Source organism: Musa acuminata, chromosome BXJ2-6, assembly GCF_036884655.1.
Source record: "Musa acuminata AAA Group cultivar baxijiao chromosome BXJ2-6, Cavendish_Baxijiao_AAA, whole genome shotgun sequence".
Classification (NCBI taxonomy): Eukaryota; Viridiplantae; Streptophyta; class Magnoliopsida; order Zingiberales; family Musaceae; genus Musa; species Musa acuminata.
Window position 1 is genome coordinate 30,357,935 of NC_088343.1, and position 22,816 is coordinate 30,380,750.

Genomic DNA, 22,816 nt, shown 5'->3' on the forward strand with positions numbered 1-22,816 from the left:
GAAAATCATCAGAAGAATATAACTGGACTTCTAAAATACAGAATGAAGTATCACAGTACTGGATGAAATTATGTCAACTCAATAATCAAGATCTAAAATGTCACCATGTAAAAAGAGCAACATTAACGTTCGTACAACAGGATGCTGGCAGCCAATGATACACCCCCAGTTAACTCATTGACTCTAGCAAGCAGAAAAGGTGTGGCAGCATTTCCTGTCACATTTTTTAGCCTGAGGTAACAGATCAACAGACGGCATTAGCACAATCCTGCTGGTCACTTTTCCATAGTTGGCATGTATATTTAGTTAATTATACATTACATATATAAAGATAAATCTAGTCAATGATGGTACAAGTTGAAGTAAAATTTAAAGTTCTATAGATTATCTTGGATCTTTATTACCATCAAAGATTCTAATAATAATGTAACTGCTCATGCATTACACATTTGAGACTTAAACAAAAACATAGTTGCAAGTTTCTAAGCAGAATTGGCAGGTACATATGCAAGTTGTGACATGAAGGCAGGTAAACAAGTACCTCAAGCCCAGCTTCTTGGTCTTCCATGTATATATATATGTATATATATGTATATGTATGTATATATATGTATATATATGTATGTGTATGTATGTATGTATATATGTATGTGTATTTATGTGTATGTATGTGTATGTATGTATTGTATGTATGTGTATGTATGTATATGTATGTATGTATGTATGTATGTATATATGTGTGTGTGTATATATATATATATATATATATATATATATATATATATATATATATAGATATATATATATATATATATAGATATATATATATATATATATAGATATATATATATATATATATGTTATGTAACAGAAGTACAACAGTAAGACACTGACAAAAAAAGGTTGCTAATAAATTAGGTTGTTTCTTTGAAACATCAATTGGAAAAAAAAACTATTAAGTTTAGACATTAATGTTGCTGCCTAAGGAAATATTGCCATTTAGGCATCAGATAGAAGAATGTCTTCTTGGTCTGCATTCAAGCATGTCAATTGAGAGACGGTTTTTGGTATACTTGAGCAGAAGAACCAGAAGGTCCACAATGATGCCATAAGCAAACACATGCAATTCACAAACATAACAGACTCGAGCAGATGAGAGTGAATCCTAAAAATAACATCATAATAGAGAAACAATTTACTATAGATTGCTAAAGGTATTATTACTTTGCTTCTTCTAGGGATTTTTGTATTGCAGATTCTATGACATTTCCTGCAGATACATGTTTTTCCGGGATAGGTACTGCAATTAGCATTCCACTTCCAAGTCCTAACTTCAAGTTTGCATCTGAGGTCCACAAGAGAAAATAAAGTGATATATGCGGATGGATTATGAAGCTTGGGAAAAAGATAAAGAATCAATATTGCTTACGTATGAGCCTAGCACACTGTTCTGGAGTGTCCACACGACAAGGCACCTGCATTCAGAAGATCAAAAGGACTACCAAATATTTGTGATTACACTATCGTACAATCTTATATTGCTATAAGAACTGTATTTTTTGCATAAGCACCCCCACGTAATGAATGGTTCCAAGATCCTAATTACTAATATGAAGGCATAAAATAGCCTTAAAGAATTCGATGATATGTAAAACAATGTGACTTCTTGGAATAAATCATAAATCATGCATTAAGAACACATTTAACAACGCAAATGTTGAGCCAAGTGTCATCATCATTTCTATCTATATAGCCATAAAGCAAAATCCAAGTCAACAAACACATAGAAGATAATAACTGAGGTTTGTGATTTGGTTATCAGCCCTCTAAGAAATGTCACATTCCTGATTAAGAAAAAACGACCTTTGTCAACGAGCCTTAAAGGATAGTAAATGGTTAAAAAATGTAATAAACCATATCACAATCAACCTCTCTCATCTGCCACATAGTTGTGATGCAATTGCATTGACCTATGGAACTATTTCAGATTTGAAACCTATACAGAGAGGACTAAAGGTAGACTAATCATAATTTGAGCTTCAATGACAGTCTAGGCTAGGTTTGACTTTGTCCAGAACCATACTTTACATGAAGACCTTGTCTTACAAGGTTCTTACATTATGAGAACGAATGAGAGAAGTTGATCAAAGTTCAGATTGTTTGATATTGTCAAACATAAGGTAAGGACCTGACTAGTCGACATAGGGCTAATAAACAACAAACTAATCAGCAAGTTTGGGGATTATCTCACGGATATATTTTATCCAGCTAAGCTTAAGTTAGCTTGGGACAATGTTCAACTATTTCACGGAGGATGACTAAACTATTCTGACTAGTAAATGAACAATATCCAACAGCATGCACACACACACACACACTCACTCTCTCTGTCTATCTTTTTATCTATCTGTCTCTCATGTGTATGTTTGCAATTCTATTAATGCCACTGAGACTACATACACATGGAAGAAAAAGAAAATTAGTAAAATATGAAGCATAGTACAGAGCATAGTAGATTATTTCATGGAAGTGTCAGAGATAATAAGTCACGACAATGCATCAACAACAAATGAGAGAAAAATAGAGTAAGCGCTTATTACTTTACATCCACTTGTTCCACTGAAAAATGCAGGAAACTCGTTGGTCTTGTAAGCAGCAACTGTCACTCCTTGAGTTTCCTGCAGTAAAAAGACGTTTCTGTGGTCAAAACAACATTAAGAAAAACTCTATATTAGATCTTGTTACTAGTCAAATTCCTTCCAATTGTTTAATTAAAACTCTCACAGTTTGCAATTTGCAAGTACTTGGTTTAACTTGATGCCAGTGACTAACCAAAACGCATATATTTGATAGATCACTAAAAATTGATTGGCTTACCTGACGATGATTCCAATAATTTAAGGGAGCCATATATTTCATTTTGAAATTTTCAGCCAAAGTCCAATTACTAACAATAGTTCCTAGAATTTGCCTTAGTTGGAACAAAAGAAGTAGACTGTAAATTCAAAGCCAACAGAATCCAACCACTACAACTATCATTACTCACTCAAATATTGAGGACAATTTAAAAATAAATGTTGAGGACAACTTAATGAGTAATAATAATACATAATCCTTGACTATTTATTGTATTCCAAAAAGGAAAACTCAGATTTGTCTCAATTAGGAATCAAATAAGACCTAAACTAAACCCATGGAAACCTATCACGCCATCACTGTGATTTAGGAGATAGTGTTGATCACCAATCAGCAACAAAATCATCATTCAACTTTTTGGGAAACACTACAGCTAATGCAAAGTTCACTTTGTTACATGAGACAAACAACCTTTTCTATACTTTTTTTAGGAAGACCTTCATTCAAGAGCCATAGTGGCTGTCAAAAAACATGGCTGGATACAGAAAGAGAGACAGAATCAACTCCCCAAGCATGAGTTGAGTTGCCAGATCTAGCAAAATTGGCCAAGTGGTGGGCCATCGCATTTACATATCTGCTGTGAAAGAAACTAGATGTTAAGGAGTTGTGCCAGAAACAAGATATCTGAGACTCTTGATTTTGACTCTAGGGAACTCCACTAGTTCAATTAAGCCAAATGATTGTTTCCAGCACATCAGATTTTACCCAGATGTTACTTAGACCTTCCTGCTTTGCTCTATTTAGAGCATCCAAAATTGCCATTCATTCCACCTCTTTACTGTTCTGGCCTTGTGACACTATACATTTGACCGCAATGATGCGGCCCAAGTGTTTTATACATCAAATGTAATTTTGCACTGTCATTCAGAATTATGTATATCATGCATTGCACCGAAATAGTCCCTGATGTATCCTCCCGAAAAGAAGACAAACAACTTTTTTATGCATCATATGCAATCTTTTGTCATTCAGAAATGTATATCATGTCATTCATCAAAAGACGTTCCCTGATATATCCTCCTTTTCTGATGATGTCAATCTAAAGGATCTTTTGAGATATATTTTCTTTTTTCTAACAATTACATGGACATTGACCATGGTATACAAGAAAGATGTGGACATCTTGATGATACTTATGTTCATGGTTCACCTTACCGATCCATACCGACTAGTTGTTGGTACAGTATATACCAAGTTGTACCGAGCCATATTGAGCGTACCGACACACTGTACATGGGGCATACCGATATACCGCCCATACCGATCTCCTGTCAGATCGATACATGTCGCCCATACTGAGCGGTACGCCACGGTACGATGAACCTTGTTTATGTTACAATTTTGTTTCCTTTATACATCTACTCAACAATAGATCATAACATATATTTCCTACAACAGCAAAGAACTCGAGTACCAGGTGTTCAAGGGCTCTAGTAACACTATATGTACTTGAGTGTAAATTTACTTGTACAAGGACAAAGCATCTATACCAGATACTCAAGGGTTCTGGGAATATCTAAAATTGACTTCACCCCAGCTGAGATTACTGCCACCGGGGTTTTGCCAAGCTCGGTGAGATCAGATGATATGTCCATTGCTGCATATTAAAAACAATAACATAGTAAGAAATAAAGACAGGTAAGTTTATGGTCAGAAATTAGGTTAGCCACAATGTTGATACAATTTTCAAAATTTAACTGGAAAAAAAGATCCAGTTCCAAGACATGTAGACCAATGATACATTAAACAGGCCAAGATTAAGAAACCGAACTTTAGTGGTTCTGAGGAAAGAAGCAACTAAATTTAGTTAACATCTTTTGATTTCATATTACTTCTTTTATCAAGAAACTGCAACATAACAAGTGACTGCTCTCAGATTACAGTTCCTTCAGCCAATTGCTTCATATACATTCTGCTGATTTTTTTAAAAATAACAAAAAATGAAGAAGAAGATATTCTTACTCGTTTCCCCATGTCTATGTACTCCTCCAATACCCCCAGTTACAAAAACTGGTATGCCAACCTGTAAGTGCAACATTAAGTATGCTAATTAAATAAAAACATCGTCTAAGATACTGTTATTTGCTAGTCTTGTATGATTGAGCAGGCAAAAATACATGTGAGAGCATATATGCTTACTCATCATAATATAGTTACCAAGTAGCCAGGTATCGAGAAATAAGATGAATATAACTAATGCATCTGTCAGTCACAATTTCCAACATATTGTCATGGACAAACTTCTAAACAGGATGTTTAATGTAATGCTTATGTATGTCCGTGTCTTTTGGTATGTTCATGCTTTGAACAGCATGTAGAGGGACGGCCGAAGGCTTAATAGTCCAATTTTAGTTGGTTTGGTGGCCGCTTTAGGCTTGTAAATAAAGGTTGTGTCATGTGGACACTTGTGAGAGATTTTCGGTCTGTAGTGGACCATTTTGACCCTTTGATGTGCAACTGTTCAGAGCTTGTAAAGTTTGTTTGTAATTTGCATTGTCTATGAAGTGTTTCATGGAATGTTTGCTTGTGGATCCCGAGTGAGGTGTTCTCTCTAACCCGTTTTCTTTTTTGTGGGTCCTAAGGGACCGTGGGAGGCTTCGGGGAGGCTGACCTTTGCGGACGGACACGCAAGGGTGCTGCACGACTTAGGCAAAACCAGCTAAGTCCGTGATAGATGGTATCAGAGCGGGACAAGCACTCATAGAAATAATTAGCATGCAAACGTGGGGGACCTAGCGGGGCTACGTTGAGGGCAGTCAGCACACGCGCGACCGTTTGGGGGAAAACGGGCATGGAGATGTAGGGAAAAGGAGTCGCTCGGAGGAGCGAGCATCTGAGATTGGCAATCAGAGGAATGGCCAACCCTTCGCGCAAGAGGCACCACGAGAACAGGCAAGCTTGGAAGAATGAGGAGCGCACAAAGGTAGGGATGGCTGAGTTTGAGCTACAGCTCAACGTTGACAACTATACTTGATGGTGCTCAAGGCAAGCAAGGCGCTTGGTAAAGGATAAGACCATGCAAGGTGGAATGAGTTGCTCAGCGACCGAAAGAGTTGTGCAAAGCTCACAGAGGTGAGGGGAATTGCTAACTCAAAGAATTTGGCACTCATACATGGGCTTGTATACGGACGATAGAATGTTTGCGGCCATCCCAAGCCGACCGAAACTCGGCGCCATGGAGCATTGAAACTTTCTCTTCGGCATGTGAGGGATACGTCCGTAGGAGGCTGAAGTGTGCAACAAGTTCAGCATGTTGCTAGGCCTTGAGTGGTGCAGCGGGGGCTGTATTGACGTGGAGTCGCAATCTAGCAAGTGCGTTTGCAGGAGGCAGAACCATGTACAATTTGTTTAGCAAATCGGAGTAGTCCAAGGGGATGGTAGTCTCCGAAACGAAGAGAGATGTTGCTTCAACAGGACAGTTATCCAGGAGGGATAAGTTTCGGCTCTCCAGAGAGAGAATCATGTGGGACAAACCACACAAATTGAGGAGGAGTACCTCAACAAACAACAACTCCACGAAGCTCAATGGACCGAGCAAGCGGCGAGGAGTCGTCGCATGATCTCGCTTGAGAGAATGCATTGGTGGATGCATTGCGAGATCAAGTGGGGGAGTGACCCAAAGCAACACAAATGAAGGCACACTTGGAGTCGATATGGAGATCGAACTCAAGGGAGGGCTGACCCGTGGAATGGTGGGCGCGAGGGCCACCATCAACTCAATGCAAAAACGAGGAGCGGAGCAACTTGGGTGTAACTTGGCGAAGTACCCAAGCCGCATGAAGAGAGACAGCATAGAAGATGGAACATGGAGCGGAGGCACAGTGCTTTCCTTGGACAGAGGTCAAGGACATGAACTCTTGTAGAGGCAAGAGCAGGGTCATGTTGTTCCATGGGTCCTTCATTCTAACAGAGCAGACTCATCTTGCATGGTGCCAAAGACGAAGGGAGCTTCTGGGCACATGCACCTTATCTCGGAAAAGCATTTGATGGAGGAACTAAGGCGACTCAATTTGCGGAGGCGAAGTTGGGTTTAAAAGGCCTTGGCACGGGGCAAGAAGACGCGGGGGCGGATACTCTTCAAGAATATACCACAGTGTTGCCATTCAAGTTGCCATGAAGGAAGCAGTGCGTAGCGAAAATTGTGCTGGTAGGGGCAGAGGCCTAGGATCCAGACAATGGTGCACTAATTGCAGCAAAGTCAGGGGACTTCGGGAGCTACTAGGCGACGAACTGTCCTAGAGCGGTGTTTCATCTAGGTGTGACCCAAGAGTGGGTGGATGAAGGTCGATTGCCAAAGAAGCGAACAAAATCGAAGGTGGAAGAGACCCTGCGATGTATTAGCAAAGGCCACACATGGAGGGATCACAATTCGAGTTCATCCCACAAGGATCATAATGCAATTGAGATGTCACCAGGAGGCGACATGGTGCAGCGGATCGTGATGGAACAATTCGTGGCAATGTGATACACACGGCATAGTCCCGTGAGGGACTAGATCATACGAAGGTATGATCGGGAGCTACTGGAAGCTCCACTTCGGTGAACAACATGACGGCAAGAAGGGCTATGGATTCGAATGAAGGCCATGGTACCGCAGAGGCGGGTCTTCCGTGCGTGCATCGAATTTTGCATCGGATGAAAGCCTTGGTCATCAGTATATGGGAGTTGTGTTCCACCAAGGGAAAAGTTCGAATGCAAGTACCAGTGAGTCCCATGGGAGGGACTTGATCATACAGAGTTATGATCGAAGCAACTGGAGAGTTGGACTGCTCTAGAGCCCATATTCGCTTAAGGGAGCCCGGCAAGTCAGAGGACAAGGTCGAGTAAGCGAACGTTACTACCAAGGAAGCTAAGGAGAACAGAATCGGTGCAAACCCTATAATGCGATGGCAGAGGCCATGCATGGGAGTTGCAGTCTGTCTTTCCATCGACCAAAGGATGCTACTTAAAGAACACAGAGGTGTTGAAGCAAGGGGTCGAAAGGGGCGAGGAAGCGACGACGAGTCCAGAGGGACTTAGCTACCCAAAATCAAGCATCACTTAGAATGGAGGTAGACTCGGAGAAGTGCCACAGAGACATATCTACTGATTGTGACAAAAGGGGATACAGATGCGAGGCGACGGATAGTAGGGCCATGGGCATGGCAGAGCCATGGTACCGTAGAGGCGGGACTTCCGCGAAAGTTATTGATCCCTTGCTCTCATGGAGGGAGAGCGCTTGGTCGTGAAAGGGGCCGAGGAGGTGGAGCATGCAGAGGCAAACTCCAAGTACCGAGATAAGGCTGAAGGGCAGAGGTCAAGGAACTTCGTAAGACTGGTGTCAACGAGCTTCTCAATAAGATAGCCGAAAGTGAAGGACTTTGAGTCATGCAAGAATGCACAACCAAGGAACGAAGCAGGTAGTACGCGGTGCTATACCTTTGCTACTCAGGGGAGTAGGCGGCAGGGTTGATGGAGAAGACGGTACAATCCCAGAGGCGACCAAATCTATTAGAGAATTACACCAAGTTGGGGTGAAAACTTCTTGCATTCTAGAAGTTCGATGGCATTGAGAAGGTGAATCACAGCAGATAACTCAATGCAAGGAGTGCAAACACTTCAAGTGCTTCAGAAGTGTGAGCAAAAGAGCAGGCGAAGGCCAGTAACCAGCTCGATGCATGGAGTACAACCTCGAGGAGGCGGGCGAAGTCAAGTAACCTTTGCCTTCTCAACCTTTAAGAGAATGGACGAAACCGAGTACCCCAATTCTCTTATCTATCCAGCAGAGGAGCTCTGCATAGGTTCAAAGACCCTTCGAAGATAATGGAAGACAATAGTTGTCAAATCCTCACCGACGGTGATCAGTGCTACTGAGAGTAGATTGTCCGCTTCATTTCCCAACGAAATGCCAATCGAAAGCGGAAGTGATGCAAACCTACTTAGAAGTGACAACTAAGTGAAAGAAGAGTCAATGGATAAATTTTGTGGAGGAAGGACCCAAAACTTTAGAAGTTTGCGAGACGATGCTCGTTAAAGCTCCAACAAGCATCCACCCAATTCAAGCAGGATGAGGCATTTGAGAGATTAGCGTAGTAAGGATGGTCTTTTCCTTCATCTGGAGGTTCCGCAGGAATCAACAAGGATCAACACAACTCAGCCAACCCCACACCAGAGTCAGAGTCATTGGCGAGTTGAAGCAGCATGGCGGATCAAAGGTTCGACTACTCAAAAACAGCAGCGGAGAGCAATTGGGAGCCAGGAGGCGCATTGCAGCTGGAGCAGAAGATTAAAAACTCAACAAAGGCAAGTAGTTGCAGTGTCGGCAAAGGCTTCGACGAGGACGTCGAAGGAATAAGTGGGGAAGAATGTCATGGACAAACTTCTAAATAGGATGTTTGATGTAATGCTTATGTATGTCCGTGTCTTTTGGTATGTTCATGCTTTGAACAACATGTAGAGGGACGGCCGAAGGCTTAATAGTCTCATTTTAGTTGGTTTGGTGGCCGCTTTAGGCTTGTAAATAAAGGTTGTGTCATGTGGACACTTGTGAGAGATTTTCGGTCTGTAGTGGACCATTTTGACCCTTTGATGTGCAACTGTTCAGAGATTGTAAAGTCTGTTTGTAATTTGCATTGTCTATGAAGTGTTTCCTGGAATGTTTGTTTGTGGATCCCGAGTGAGGCGTTCTCTCTAACCCGTTTTCTCTTTTGTGGGTCCTAAGGGACCGTGGGAGGCTGACCTTTGCGGACGGACACGCAAGGGTACCGCACGACTTAGGCAAAACCAACTAAGTCGTGACAATATGGTAAGCCAAGCATTGCCAATTACCAGCAATTAGCATGTCTTGGAAGTTCCAACACCCCCTAATGACAGAGCAGTATAGAATTTTGATTTTTACTGATTGATGATTCTTACTTCATGAGTGATAAAACAAAAAAGACAATGAGTAAATATCAAGGATTTCTCTAATCTTAGCTTGTTCCAACTTGTTCTTTGTTTATCTCTCACTACTTTCAATAATATTAATTGGGCTCAATGAGCAAAAATGCTGGTGATATCACATTTTGTTACTTAAAGAGAAAAATAGAAAGCTTATGTAGAAAGGACTCTACTTCTTGATCGATGCAATTTGAACACATGGGGGCATAAGAAATGTAATCAAATGAGGCTTCCAGCTGTAGTCAAATAGGCTGCAAGGGTCCTAGAATGTGAAAGCATGAGAAGTGTCCGAAAGGAAAGGAGCAACGGAGGTTGGCATGTTGCTGGACAATTATATAATATAATTCGATAAGACTAAAGGTGAAGGTGGCAGATGGAGAGTTTAAAACGGAGAGAGAAGAAGAATAGCTAACTCAAGAGTTTAAAACTTGACCTGAGAACTAAGATATCAATTCAAATCCTTTCAAATGCAGCCCAGCAATAAGGAAAGAAAACATCAGAAAGGCTCTTAGATAAGAGAGAACTTTGATATATCCCAATACTTGTACTTTATCTCATAAGAATCACCATTTTTTCCTTTGTTGTCAAACTCCCATCATGGACAGAGGTATTGAAATGGTCATGCATACAGAAGCACTCTTAGTCAGCAGTGATTGTTTGACATTGTGGCTGAATAAATCATACTAATTAAACTACCTTTGAAGCGAAAAACATGGTTGCAGAAACTGTTGTTGCACCATTACTGCCAGCTGCAACCTGTCAACTTATGTGAATTAGAATATCAATCACAGAAAAAGATAAACAAGCATAAACAAATGCAAATGTCTAACAAGAAATAATTGTAAATCCATGGTCCTGCTTCAAAAGTATTTTCGTCATTCAGATTGTAAATTACCAGCGGCACAAACCTAGGATCTCATCTTGGATTATGCAAGGACTGCCAAGCCAACTGGCATCAGCACAGGCTGAAACATACATGTGCGCAAAACATACCAAAACTATCACATAGGCCAATGTTGGAAATGTTGATATGAATATAATTTTTAGCTTGTTCTGACCAGCATAATAGTGTCAGAAAGTATCAGAAAGGTATCTACATGCCCCATTCTCATGCCACATGTACCAGCTGGTATGTAAACTTAAAAGGGATATTGCAGGGGAAACAGGTGCATGCACCTACTCTGTGCCACCACATAAACGCCACCCACAAATAAAAATGCCTCATGTACCGCCACATTTTTTTTACCCTTCTAATCAAGTATCAGACTCACATCATAGGGAAGTTCATCTTTCCTGAATTTAGTTACTTCAAGAGTGACTTATGTAACAATGTACAAAATAAATGTCCAAAAACAGAGAAAGAAGGCACTCACGACATGTGGAATATCTCTACGAGATGTCTTCTGAGCATTGATTCCAAGCTTTGCAAGCCTTTCTAGTTGTGCATTATTCAGACCTAGCAAATTATAAAAGAACACTATGTTTTGCAGGATGTTGTTGAGTCAAATTATCAAAAACAAAGGAGAAAACAAAAAGGAAATTTACATCCATCAACCTTAGAAAGAAACTTGTGTAAGATGACTTTTTGCAACAATGAACAGCAATGCTTTCATTGTTATCAAGAATATCAAATGACATCAATTGGTAGAATGGTAGATGCCCCTAATAAAGGCTAGGATCAGCTTTAAGTCCATATTGCACAGGTGAATACGAAAGCCAACTTAGCAGTGCAAGATAACTTGAATAAAAGCACTTTGGAAACTAAGATAAAAAGCTTATCCAGAAAGAACCTGGACACAGCAGTATCGAACTATTTGTTTAAATGCCAAATCCATGTACTTGATCATACTTTAAGTTGGCAAAAGAGTCTAAGCCAAAGTATCTTCCTCAGATCATAACTTACAAGGTAATTATACATGTAATCAAGTATCCTAGTTGAGTCTTGAACATGGTTCAAATCTAAATGCAGCTTCTCTTAGAAAATCCCCAAAAATGAACAATTTATTTATGGCATGAAAAAATAACCAATCCAACTATCACAACAAGGCATCGCTAGTTCTGTGCGCTTCGCATATGGCAGTTACCTTCTAGGAATTAAATGAGTCACGAATAGTTGTTCAAACTTCAAACACCATTTTGAAATGTGGGATCTGGATCATACATTCACAGGGTTGGTAGCATGGAGGAATAATCACCGAGATTGATAATATAATGTTTGCGCCTTTTGCTTGTAGAAATTGCTATCGTAGATAAATCCCAAAATGAGAATGATGTTTGGATATCATTTTACCCAGTTCATTGCAGCCATCCAGGAAATACTAAAATTATCTGCTATAATAAACACATTAAACAATCTCTAGATTAACATACCAATGCATGGAACTCCATCTAAAATGGCAATGGTTGCTGGAACTGCACCATTCTCCCTCACAATAGCTTCAACTTCTTTGGCAGTTTGAAGATTTTGCGGATAGGGCATACCTAAGCAAAATGAATTAATTAGCAATATCTCAAAAATAAAAGGCAACATGACCATCAAATTTTCACAATATAATAAATACATTATTATAAACTCGAAAGAACTAACTAAAACATAATTAATAATTTATGTTATGCAGGGTCATTTGCTGTTATGATTGTATGCATTTTCTTTGTCCCATTCTGAAAAGAGTCAATGACTTCTCAAATTATTCAGTACCAATTTCGAGTTCAGCTTTCTGTTTTATATGAGAGAAACCAATTCTAAACCTCCATTTTTTCTGGTTGTATGTTCATATGGCTCACTTTCTGTGTATCTTAACCCTGCAGAGTTAACCGCCTTCAATGAGACTATTCTCTTTGTAAGGCATCTATCTATGAGCCATACTCATATTTTCCCACGTTAGAGCTATCAATGGTAACCTCCTCATTCAGCCAACCACATGTACAGGCCACATATGGGATCACCGATGTCAACAAAGTGTGCTAAATGTATAGCAACTTCCATACCAAACCTTCTTAAGTTTTGTTTCATTTGAATGCATCACAATATAATTCCTTTGCAACTGAGGAAATAGGAAAATGAATAAATGATATTGTTGAAGTCATGGATTTATATGTTGAAACACACAGATCAGTCCACTATTAGATCTGTCAAACATGCAAGATAATAAAATAATAAAAAATCTCATCTCATAAAGAAGGTTGATCAACTAAATCTAGGTGAAAGTTAATTTCTAGGTTAATGTTGTTACTTGTTTTAACAAAGGCAGATAGGGGAAAGCTCATCTACAGTATAGGTATTTTGATGGCTAGAAAGAACCAGTAACATGCTAGGTGAATTTCTGACTTAAGCAGCTGGACGTTTGCAAAATCAAATAATCTAAAGTGTCTATATATATATATATATATATATATGTATCTATACATACATATATATATATATGTATAGATACATACATATATATATATATATATATATATATATATATGTATGTATACATACATATATATGTATGTATAGATACATATATATATATATATATGTATACATACATATATATGTATGTATACATACATATATATATATGTAAACATACATATATATGTATGTATACATATATATATATATGTATACATACATACATATATATATATATGTATAGATACATATATACATATATATGTATGTATACATACATGAATATATATATGAATATATATATATATGAATATATATATGAATATATGTATGTATACATATATATATATGAATATATGTATGTATATATATATGAATATATGTATGTATACATATATATATATATGTATGTATACATATATATATATATGTATGTATACATATATATATATATATGTATGTATACATATATATATATATGTATATATACATATATATATATGTATAGATACATATATACATATATATGTATGTATACATACATATATATGTATATATGTATCTATACATATATATATATATACATAAATATATATATGTATACATATATATATATATGTATCTATACATATATATATATATATACATAAATATATATATGTATACATATATATATCACCAATATGATTACAACCAATCACTTGTTATCCTTGTTGCAGTCATCAAAGACAACCATGCATATGCAATCAGAAAATTTTTGGTCCATATCAAAAGTTTCATAACAATCCTACAATCTTTAGGATGTTCATTTTTTAGATGAACATCACAGAATCAGCTCAAGTCAAAAAGGTAAAATGGCAAGCTCGCATAATAATACTACATAGCTGTGTCGTTAATCACTACCACAAATATAAAATATTAATATTAGCAATATATTAGAAAAATGGTTTACTTTATTCAAGATAATTAATTGTTGACCAAAAGAAGTTTCAGTACAGCTGAAGTTGAAAAAGGTAAGCCTGCCTTATCATCACACTGATATATTCTTACCATGAGAAATAATTGTCGACTCCAGCGCCACAACTGGATTTCCATGTAAAAGGGCTTCATAAATATCTGGGGCTATTTTCAAATTCCCTAAGATGAAGTCATTTTGATCCTGAAAAATACAATTATGAATAACTAATATGCAATTTACTTCGTAAAAGCTACATGCATTGTGGTATCATTGCTCTCCTATTGATAACATTACTTCCAGTCACAGATTTCAGTTTCAGTTTGCATCCACAGATAAAGGGTATGTTAGCACATATTTGGCACGATATGGAGCCCCATGTCATTAACATGCTTACAGAATACATACTGACCAATAAAAACTAGCATAACCAACATGCTGGCCCTTGCGTCTGACTGAAAATATTAATCAAATAGAACATGGATGAATTGGGTCGGAAGTATGTAAATACATAAGTGACTATCACAGTTTCACTTGCCCCACCCCAGCCCCCACCCTAAAAAAGAAAAATGGGGAAAAAGGATCATCAGATATGTGTGTATAAACAGAAACATGTCATTGTCAAAAGAAATCAAATTTGTCATGTTTGCAATTCTTCAGTGATGGTAACAATCACACCTATGTAAATGTGCTCATACGCTGGCAGCACCATTTATTTCATCATCCGGTCCAATCCGTACCTGTTGCTTGGATGAAATGCATGTGGAATACATAGAAGCATAAAGATACTTAATTCAGATGACTGGAGTTTCACCTAGCATGTGCTCATTAAAAGCATTATTTTAGAAGCATTGCATTATTAGGTATACTAAAGGCATGTTAGGACTCTAGCTAGGAGAGTCTTAATTGAGAGGGACATTCATGTAAAACCTACCTAAGCCGACCCCTATTAAAGAGGTGAAGTGGCCGGCTAGGGTTAAGAGGTTATTTCTTAGAGAAGAATAAGGAGTTGTAAAGGAATAGGAGTCTTGAGTAGGAGTCCTATTAGGAGTTGGTTAGAAGTAGGAGTCTTGAGTAGGAGTCCTATTAGGAGTTGGTTAGAAGTAGGAGTCTTAAGTAAGAGTCCTATTAGGAGTTAGGGTTTACAAGCCTTATAAATAGTCATGTATTACATCTCTTTTCATAAGCAATAGATGAATCTTTTCTGCAGCCTTTGAGCAGCAACTTGGAGGGAGGAACCCCTATAGAGTTTCAAGGAGGCCGATCCCCTAAAGAGATCAACCCCAAGTTTAGAATCTGTAAGGGTTCTAACAAGGCATACATCTTAAACATTATCTCAGATCATCAGACTAGCATTCCTTTTAAGCAATTTTAATGTTAAAGTGAAGCCCAAGACTTATGTTTAAAAATTTATAAGATAGAACTGAGACTGGCATGGGCTTGTTTTACATATTACCCTTATGATTATTGTCATTAATTAAACCAACAAAAACTAAAAATATATTCATAATGCTAGTGCACAGAGAACCATAGAAATGTGAATGATCCTCTCATTTTTCTCCTCTCTACTTGATCTCAAGAAACCTTAAATTACACATTAAACATGGATAACTGACCAAGTCATTAATAAATGCTGGTTAATTGTTGTATCAAACACCAGACTCATACCAGTCTCTTCTCATAATTATACAGTATATATAACATACTACTACAAGAGTTGGTACACTCAATATGGGTATTGGTCCAACCAAGGTAGACAAATAAACAAACCCTTTATGGTTTTGAAAATATCATCTAAGATACTTGTCTCAAAAGAAATGCAATATGTATCACAAGTATCAGGATACAGCCATACATATATTTTTGATGATAATAACAAATTATGAGTATAATATCTCAAAAAAGATAATATATGATAATTTAATGAGATAATCATATACATTTAACTTGTCCTAAACACAGCATATGACATATGTTCAATGCAACACAACAGCATTTTATGAGCCTCAAATCACATTGACGAGTGTCAGCGACCAAGGGAATTATCATCACAAATACAAAAAATTTGTAGTTCTATCTAATTTCACATCATAGCAATAAACTAGATGTGCATTGAATTATGTATATGGTAATGTTTTTAATTTCGTACCATACCGCCTGGTACGGGCAGTACATATCGGTCTGCAAGCCTATCGGCACACGGACCGCCCGCTACCAGTACAATTCTTCTTCCTGGATCTCGAAGTCAGGATGCAAACCCCAAAATTTTGATCCTAAGAGAGGAGCAGGAGCAGGAGAGGCAGAGAGAGAGAGAGAGAGAGAGAAAGGAGAAAGTGAGGGAGAAGGATGGGGTTGTACGTCTTGAGACCAGATAGGTGCGTGACAGGGCGACGGAGCTCGCCGGAAGGGACGCGACGATGACAAAGGAGAGCGACCAAGCGGCGGGCGTCAACATGGAAGGTGATGGGAGGAGCAAGAGAGAGAGAGAGACAGAGAGAGAGAGAGAGAGAGAGAGAGGAGGAGGGTGGGGAGGGATGGGGTTGTGCGTCTCGAGGCCAAACAAGTGCGTGGGAGGGCGACGAAGCTTGCGGGGAGGGATGCGACGGTGGCGAAGGAGGGCGACCAAGCTATCACGGACTTAGCTGGAATTGTCTAAGTCGTGAGGCACCCTTGTGGCAAAGTCATGAACTTAGCTGGAGTTGCCTAAGTCGTGAAGCACCCTTGCGCCAACTCTTTAAACTTAGCTGGGATTGCCTAAGTCATGAGACACCCTTGCGACATATGCGTCCGCAAAGGATCAGCCTAGTTGCAACCTCATATAGGTCCCGAAGGACCTGTAAAATAGAAAGTTGATTAGATTGAAAATGAGCGACGAACAAGTCCCGATGTCTCGCGAATAGGGAAGCTTTACAAGCAATTCAGCGAGCACCTTGAGTGTAAGAGAGAAAACAGAGGAAGGAGAAAACAAGGACTTTAGAAGGTAGAACGAATAGTTGCAAGTCCACAAACAACTGTTCACCGGGTGCCGGGCGCGAAGGCAAGTTCCCATCAAGTTAACGTGCGAACTTGTGAAGATTATTCAACGCCCGACAATATACCGAAACCCCATCCAGCCCTATGCCACCCGGGGGGCTCCAGGGTGCCGAGATGGCTGACGTTTTGTGTGCAGCTGCGGTTTGCAGAAAACAAGCCGTGGTACATGAAAACGGAGACATTTTGAGGTAGTTCGGCCCGACGCGGTGATCAGTCGCACTGCAGCGCTACGAACTGTCGTTGCTTACATTTTCCAAGCAAAAATACACAAAACCAAGGCAAAACATACTGTCATATCTCTGTACAAGCATGCAAAAGCGATAAACGGTTCGTTGAACGAAGTTGTTATGGGTGCGCGACAACCGTTCGTGACATTCTCCCCCACTTAAACTGTCGACGCTTGTTAGTAGTTGTTGACGACTGCTTCTTCATGTCGTAGGGAATTTTCGGGCTCCCAACTGGCTAAGGCTCGGGGAAGCTTTTGCCACTTCACTAAGTACTCGATCTGCTCAGCTTCATTGGGTAGCTTTATCTTGCGAACCGCTAAAATAGTTTCAACTCGCTTCTCATAGGAGGCTCTGGTGGGGGGTAGCCGAGTTGGAACACTTCGGGAAGCATCTTGCGGATCGGAGTAGTAGGCTTTCAAGTTGCTGGCATGAAAAACATTATGAATTTTGAGCCACGCCGACAGCTGCAACTTATAGGAGACGTTGCCCACCCTACTGATAATTGGGAAGGGCCCTTCATGTTGGCGCACCAATCCTTTGTGTACTTTGTGCCTAAAGAATTGGAGTGATTCTGGTTGGAGTTTCACCAATACCAAATCGCCAACTTTGAACTCTTGTGGTCGCCTTCCCAAGTCTGCCCACTTCTTCATCTTTTTGGTCGCCTTCTTCAAGTAAACCCGCACAATATTTGCATTTCGGTGTCATTCTTTTACAAAATGATATACCGACGAACTACTCCAAGTACACCCGATAGCCAAGGTGTGAGGAGTCGACGACTGTTGTCCTGTAATGATCTCGAAGGGGCTCTTGTTGGACGCAGAGCTCCACTGCAAGTTGTAGGAGAATTGGACTATATCCAACAGCTTTACCCAATCTCGTTGGTTGGCACTCACGTAGTGCCGAAGATATTGCTCAAGGATCGAGTTTATCCTTTCGGTTTGGCCATCCATCTGGGGGTGGAGGCTTGTGGAGAAATATAACTTAGACCCCAACAATTTGAATAGCTCGGTCCAGAACCGTCCCAAGAACCGAGCGTCTCGATCATTGATGATATTATGTGGGACTCCCCAATACTTCATCCCATTCTTTATCATCAGCTTGGTCGCCTCCTCTGCTGAACAGTGTAGAGGTACAGCAATAAAAGTTGCATACTTTGAAAATTGATCGACCACCACAAGTATCGATCCGAGTCCCCCTATTGCCAGCAAGCTTGATATGAAGTCCAAGGAAATGCTCTCCCACGACCTTTCTAGTACTGGCAACGGGTCCAAAAGTCCCACTGGCTTCCACTGCTCCACCTTGTCTTGTTGGCAAGTAAGGCACATTCGAACATATTCCTCCACATCAGTCCCCATCTTCGGCCAGTAGAAGGCCCTCTCCACGAGAGCCAATATTCGGTGAATACCCAGATAACTTGCCCAAAGGGAATTGTGATACTCTCTCAAGATTTCGCACCTCAAATTGTCCACTCAAGGAACATAAACCCTATTCCCTTTGGTATAGACGAGTCCCTCCCGGACACAAAATCGTCGTGTCTTGTCTTCTTTGATTAGTTACATCAGGGTTACTGCTTGGGGATCATTGTACAGTCCATCCCTGATTCTGGAAAGGAAGTTGGAGTGTAGTTGACTTGCTTGGCCTCCGCCTTCCAACTGCATGGCATTCGCCCGCTCCACTTTCCGGCTCAGGGCATCGGCCACGACATTTGCTCTTCCGAGCTTGTACTCCATTATCATATCAAATTCGGCCAGGAAGTCCTACCATCGTGCTTGCTTCGGGGAGAGTTTCTTTTGAGTTTAGAAATAACTCAAAGCAATGTTGTCCGTCCTCAACACAAATCGCGATCCGAGAAGGTAGTGCCGCCAAACTCACAGACAGTGGACCACCGTTGTCATCTCCTCCTCGTGCACCGGATACCGCCGCTCAGTCTCGTTGAGCTTGCGGCTCTCGTAGGCCATCGAGTGACCCTCCTGCATGAGTACTCCCCCAATAGCGAAATCTGAAGTATCTATATGGACTTCGAAAGGCTCCCCATAGTCAGACAATTTGAGCACCGATTCTTCCAACACAGTAGCCTTTAGATCTTGGAATGCAGCTTCACATTTGTCAGACCATCTCCAAGGCTACTCCTTCAGCAACTTCGTCAGTAGAGTTGCACGCTTCGAATACCCAGCTATGAAGCGCCGATAGTAGTTGACGAAACCAAGGAAGGATCTCAACTCTAGCACCTTCTTTGGAGTTCGCCATTCCGCAACAACTTACACCTTTTATTTGTCCATCCGAATGGAACCATCACCGATTCGATGCTCCAAGAATAAGATCTTCGTTCGAACAAAGTAGCACTTCTCCCCTTTCACAAACAAAGTGTACTCCCTTAGAACCTTGAAAATTGTCCAAAGGTGCTCGGCATGCTCCTCTAGCGCTTGGTTGTAGACGACGATATCGTCCAAGTAGACGACCACAAACTTATCCAAATACTCGTTGAATAGTTGGTTCATAAGAGTGTAGAATGTGGCCGAAGCGTTGGTTAAGACAAAAGGCATCGCCAAGAACTCAAACGCTCCGTACCTGGTCACGCAAGTAGTCTTCGCTTTGTCGCCTTCAGCTATGCGCACCTGCTAGTACCCCGACTAAAGGTCGAGTTTGGAGAAGTACTTTGCTTTGCCCAGTTGGTTGAACAAGTCTGCGATGAGCGAGATGGGATACTTGTTCTTCATCGTCACCTTGTTGAGGGCTCGATAGTCGACGCATAGTCGGAGGCTCCCATCTTGTTTCTTTTGGAAGAGAACTGGAACTCCGAATGGTGCTTTAGAACTGCTGATGAGACCACCGCTTAGCAGTTCATCTAACTGCTTTCTGAGCTCTACCAACTCTAGAGGGGACATGCGGTAGGGTGATCTCGCTGGAGGTTTCACTCCCGGCTACAACTTGATACGATGATCTATGCCTCTATGTGGTGGTAGAGTTTTCGGCAACTCAGGTGGCATAACATCTGTGAACTCCTTCAGAACGTTCGCCACCATAGCAGGTTCATGAATGGCCTCCCCGGCGAGGGGTTCTAGCTTCACAACAGCTACGAATGTTAATTCGCCTTTTAGTACCCCTTTCTTCAGTTATAATGCCGATATTTGTTGGGGGTCCTTGGTTCCTCTCCGAGAGACGAGAACCACACAGGGTCATTACCTCCCATCAAAAATAGGGAGTTTAGGAACGGCATTGGTACCAACTTCACCACGTGCATGAACTTCATTCCGAGAATCACTTGGAAGTCGTCCAATGGCACCACCATCATGTTTGTGCTCCCGCTCCATGTTCCGATCTTGATGGGGACTCCCTTTGTCAGCCCGGAGATCTGCTTGACCTCCGAGTTCACCGCCTTTATTTTACTTGGGTTCTTCACCAAGATCAGCCCAAGTCGTTTTGCTTCTCGTAGGCAATAAAGTTGTGGGTAACGCCCATGTCCACCATTGCATGGGTTATTTGGCCATTGAGCTTAATGTCCACGTACATCAACTCACTACTCCTTGCTTTCTGTGGCTTTGCCTTCATGTTCTTCCCCACTTAACCTCGTTATACATTCAACAAACGCATTGCTCCCATCCGGGGACCTTGTGACTCCTCATCGTCGTTGCTGGATTCTAAACTATTTGAACTGAGGGCAACGACCTTGCCCTTGTCTGATTTAGGGGGATGGATTGAAGCTGTTAAAGCATTGAGTATCAGTTTTTATAAGCACTCCCTCACCATGTGCGGCCCTTCGCACAAGAAGCATCCGTCAGGTTTTAGGGCCTTGCCTTTTGAGCTTGGCCCTTTGTCATCAGCTTGGTCGCCTCCTCTGCTGAACAGTGTAGAGGTACAGCAATAAAAGTTGCATACTTTGAAAATTGATCGACCACCACAAGTATCGATCCGAGTCCCCCTATTCCCAGCAAGCTTGATATGAAGTCCAAGGAAATGCTCTCCCACGACCTTTCTGGTACTGGCAACGGGTCCAAAAGTCCCACTGGCTTCCACTGCTCCACCTTGTCTTGTTGGCAAGTAAGGCACATTCGAACATATTCTCCACATCAGTCCCCATCTTCGGCCAGTAGAAGGCCCTCTCCACGAGAGCCAATATTCGGTGAATACCCAGATAACTTGCCCAAAGGGAATTGTGATACTCTCTCGAGATTTCGCACCTCAAATTGTCCACTCAAGGAACATAAACCCTATTCCCTTTGGTATAGACGAGTCCCTCCTGGACCCAAAATCGTCGTGTCTTGTCTTCTTTGATTAGTTACATCAGGGTTACTGCCTGGGGATCATTGTACAGTCCATCCCTGATTCTGGAAAGGAAGTTGGAGTGTAGTTGACTTGCTTGGCCTCCGCCTTCCAACTGCATAGCATTCGCCCGCTCCACTTTCCGGCTCAGGGCATCGGCCACGACATTTGCTCTTCCGAGCTTGTACTCCATTGTCATATCAAATTCGGCCAGGAAGTCCTACCATCGTGCTTGCTTCGGGGAGAGTTTCTTTTGAGTTTGGAAATAACTCAAAGCAATGTTGTCCGTCCTCAACACAAATCGCGATCCGAGAAGGTAGTGCCGCCAAACTCACAGACAGTGGACCACCGTTGTCATCTCCTTCTCGTGCACCGGATACCGCCGCTCAGTCTCGTTGAGCTTGCGGCTCTCGTAGGCCATCGGGTGACCCTCCTGCATGAGTACTCCCCCAATAGCGAAATCTGAAGTATCTATATGGACTTCGAAAGGCTCCCCATAGTCCGACAATTTGAGCACCGGTTCTTCCAATACAGTAGCCTTTAGATCTTGGAATGCAGCTTCACATTTGTCAGACCATCTCCAAGGCTACTCCTTCAGCAACTACGTCAGTAGAGTTGCACGCTTCGAATACCCAGCTATGAAGCGCCGATAGTAGTTGACGAAACCAAGGAAGGATCTCAACTCTAGCACCTTCTTTGGAGTTCGCCATTCCGCAACAACTTACACCTTTTATTTGTCCATCCGAATGGAACCATCACCGATTCGATGCTCCAAGAATAAGATCTTCGTTCGAACAAAGTAGCACTTCTCCCCTTTCACAAACAAAGTGTACTCCCTTAGAACCTTGAAAATTGTCCGAAGGTGCTCGGCATGCTCCTCTAGCGCTTGGTTGTAGACGACGATATCGTCCAAGTAGACGACCACAAACTTATCCAAATACTCGTTGAATAGTTGGTTCATAAGAGTGCAGAATGTGGCCGAAGCGTTGGTTAAGACAAAAGGCATCGCCAAGAACTCAAACGCTCCGTACCTGGTCACGCAAGTAGTCTTCGCTTTGTCGCCTTCAGCAATGCGCACCTGCTAGTACCCCGACTAAAGGTCGAGTT

The 22,816-nt window shown here is 41.0% G+C and overlaps 1 protein-coding gene across 4 annotated transcripts in view; it reads right to left on the reverse strand.

Annotated features, from left to right (window-relative positions):
- The window catches only part of LOC135584976 (pseudouridine-5'-phosphate glycosidase-like), a 30,729-nt gene that overhangs the window by 2,247 nt on the left and 5,666 nt on the right, over nt 1-22,816 (reverse strand). For 3 of the 4 annotated variants that reach the window (XR_010487930.1, XM_065113471.1, XM_009407433.3), the window contains 10 exons: nt 14,285-14,393; nt 12,205-12,315; nt 11,208-11,290; nt 10,531-10,590; nt 4,879-4,939; nt 4,407-4,513; nt 2,601-2,678; nt 1,430-1,475; nt 1,225-1,345; nt 146-231 (listed from right to left, as the gene is read on the reverse strand). Coding sequence is in view for 2 of the 4 variants with exons in the window: in XM_065113471.1 (XP_064969543.1) it covers nt 146-231; nt 1,225-1,345; nt 1,430-1,475; nt 2,601-2,678; nt 4,407-4,513; nt 4,879-4,939; nt 10,531-10,590; nt 11,208-11,290; nt 12,205-12,315; nt 14,285-14,393 (862 nt within the window). In the remaining 2 variants the exon portion in view is untranslated. Of the gene's footprint in view, nt 1-104; nt 232-1,224; nt 1,346-1,429; nt 1,476-2,600; nt 2,679-4,406; nt 4,514-4,878; nt 4,940-10,530; nt 10,591-11,207; nt 11,291-12,204; nt 12,316-14,284; nt 14,394-22,816 lie in introns of all 4 variants that reach the window. The other variant, XR_010487931.1, reaches the window with a different exon arrangement.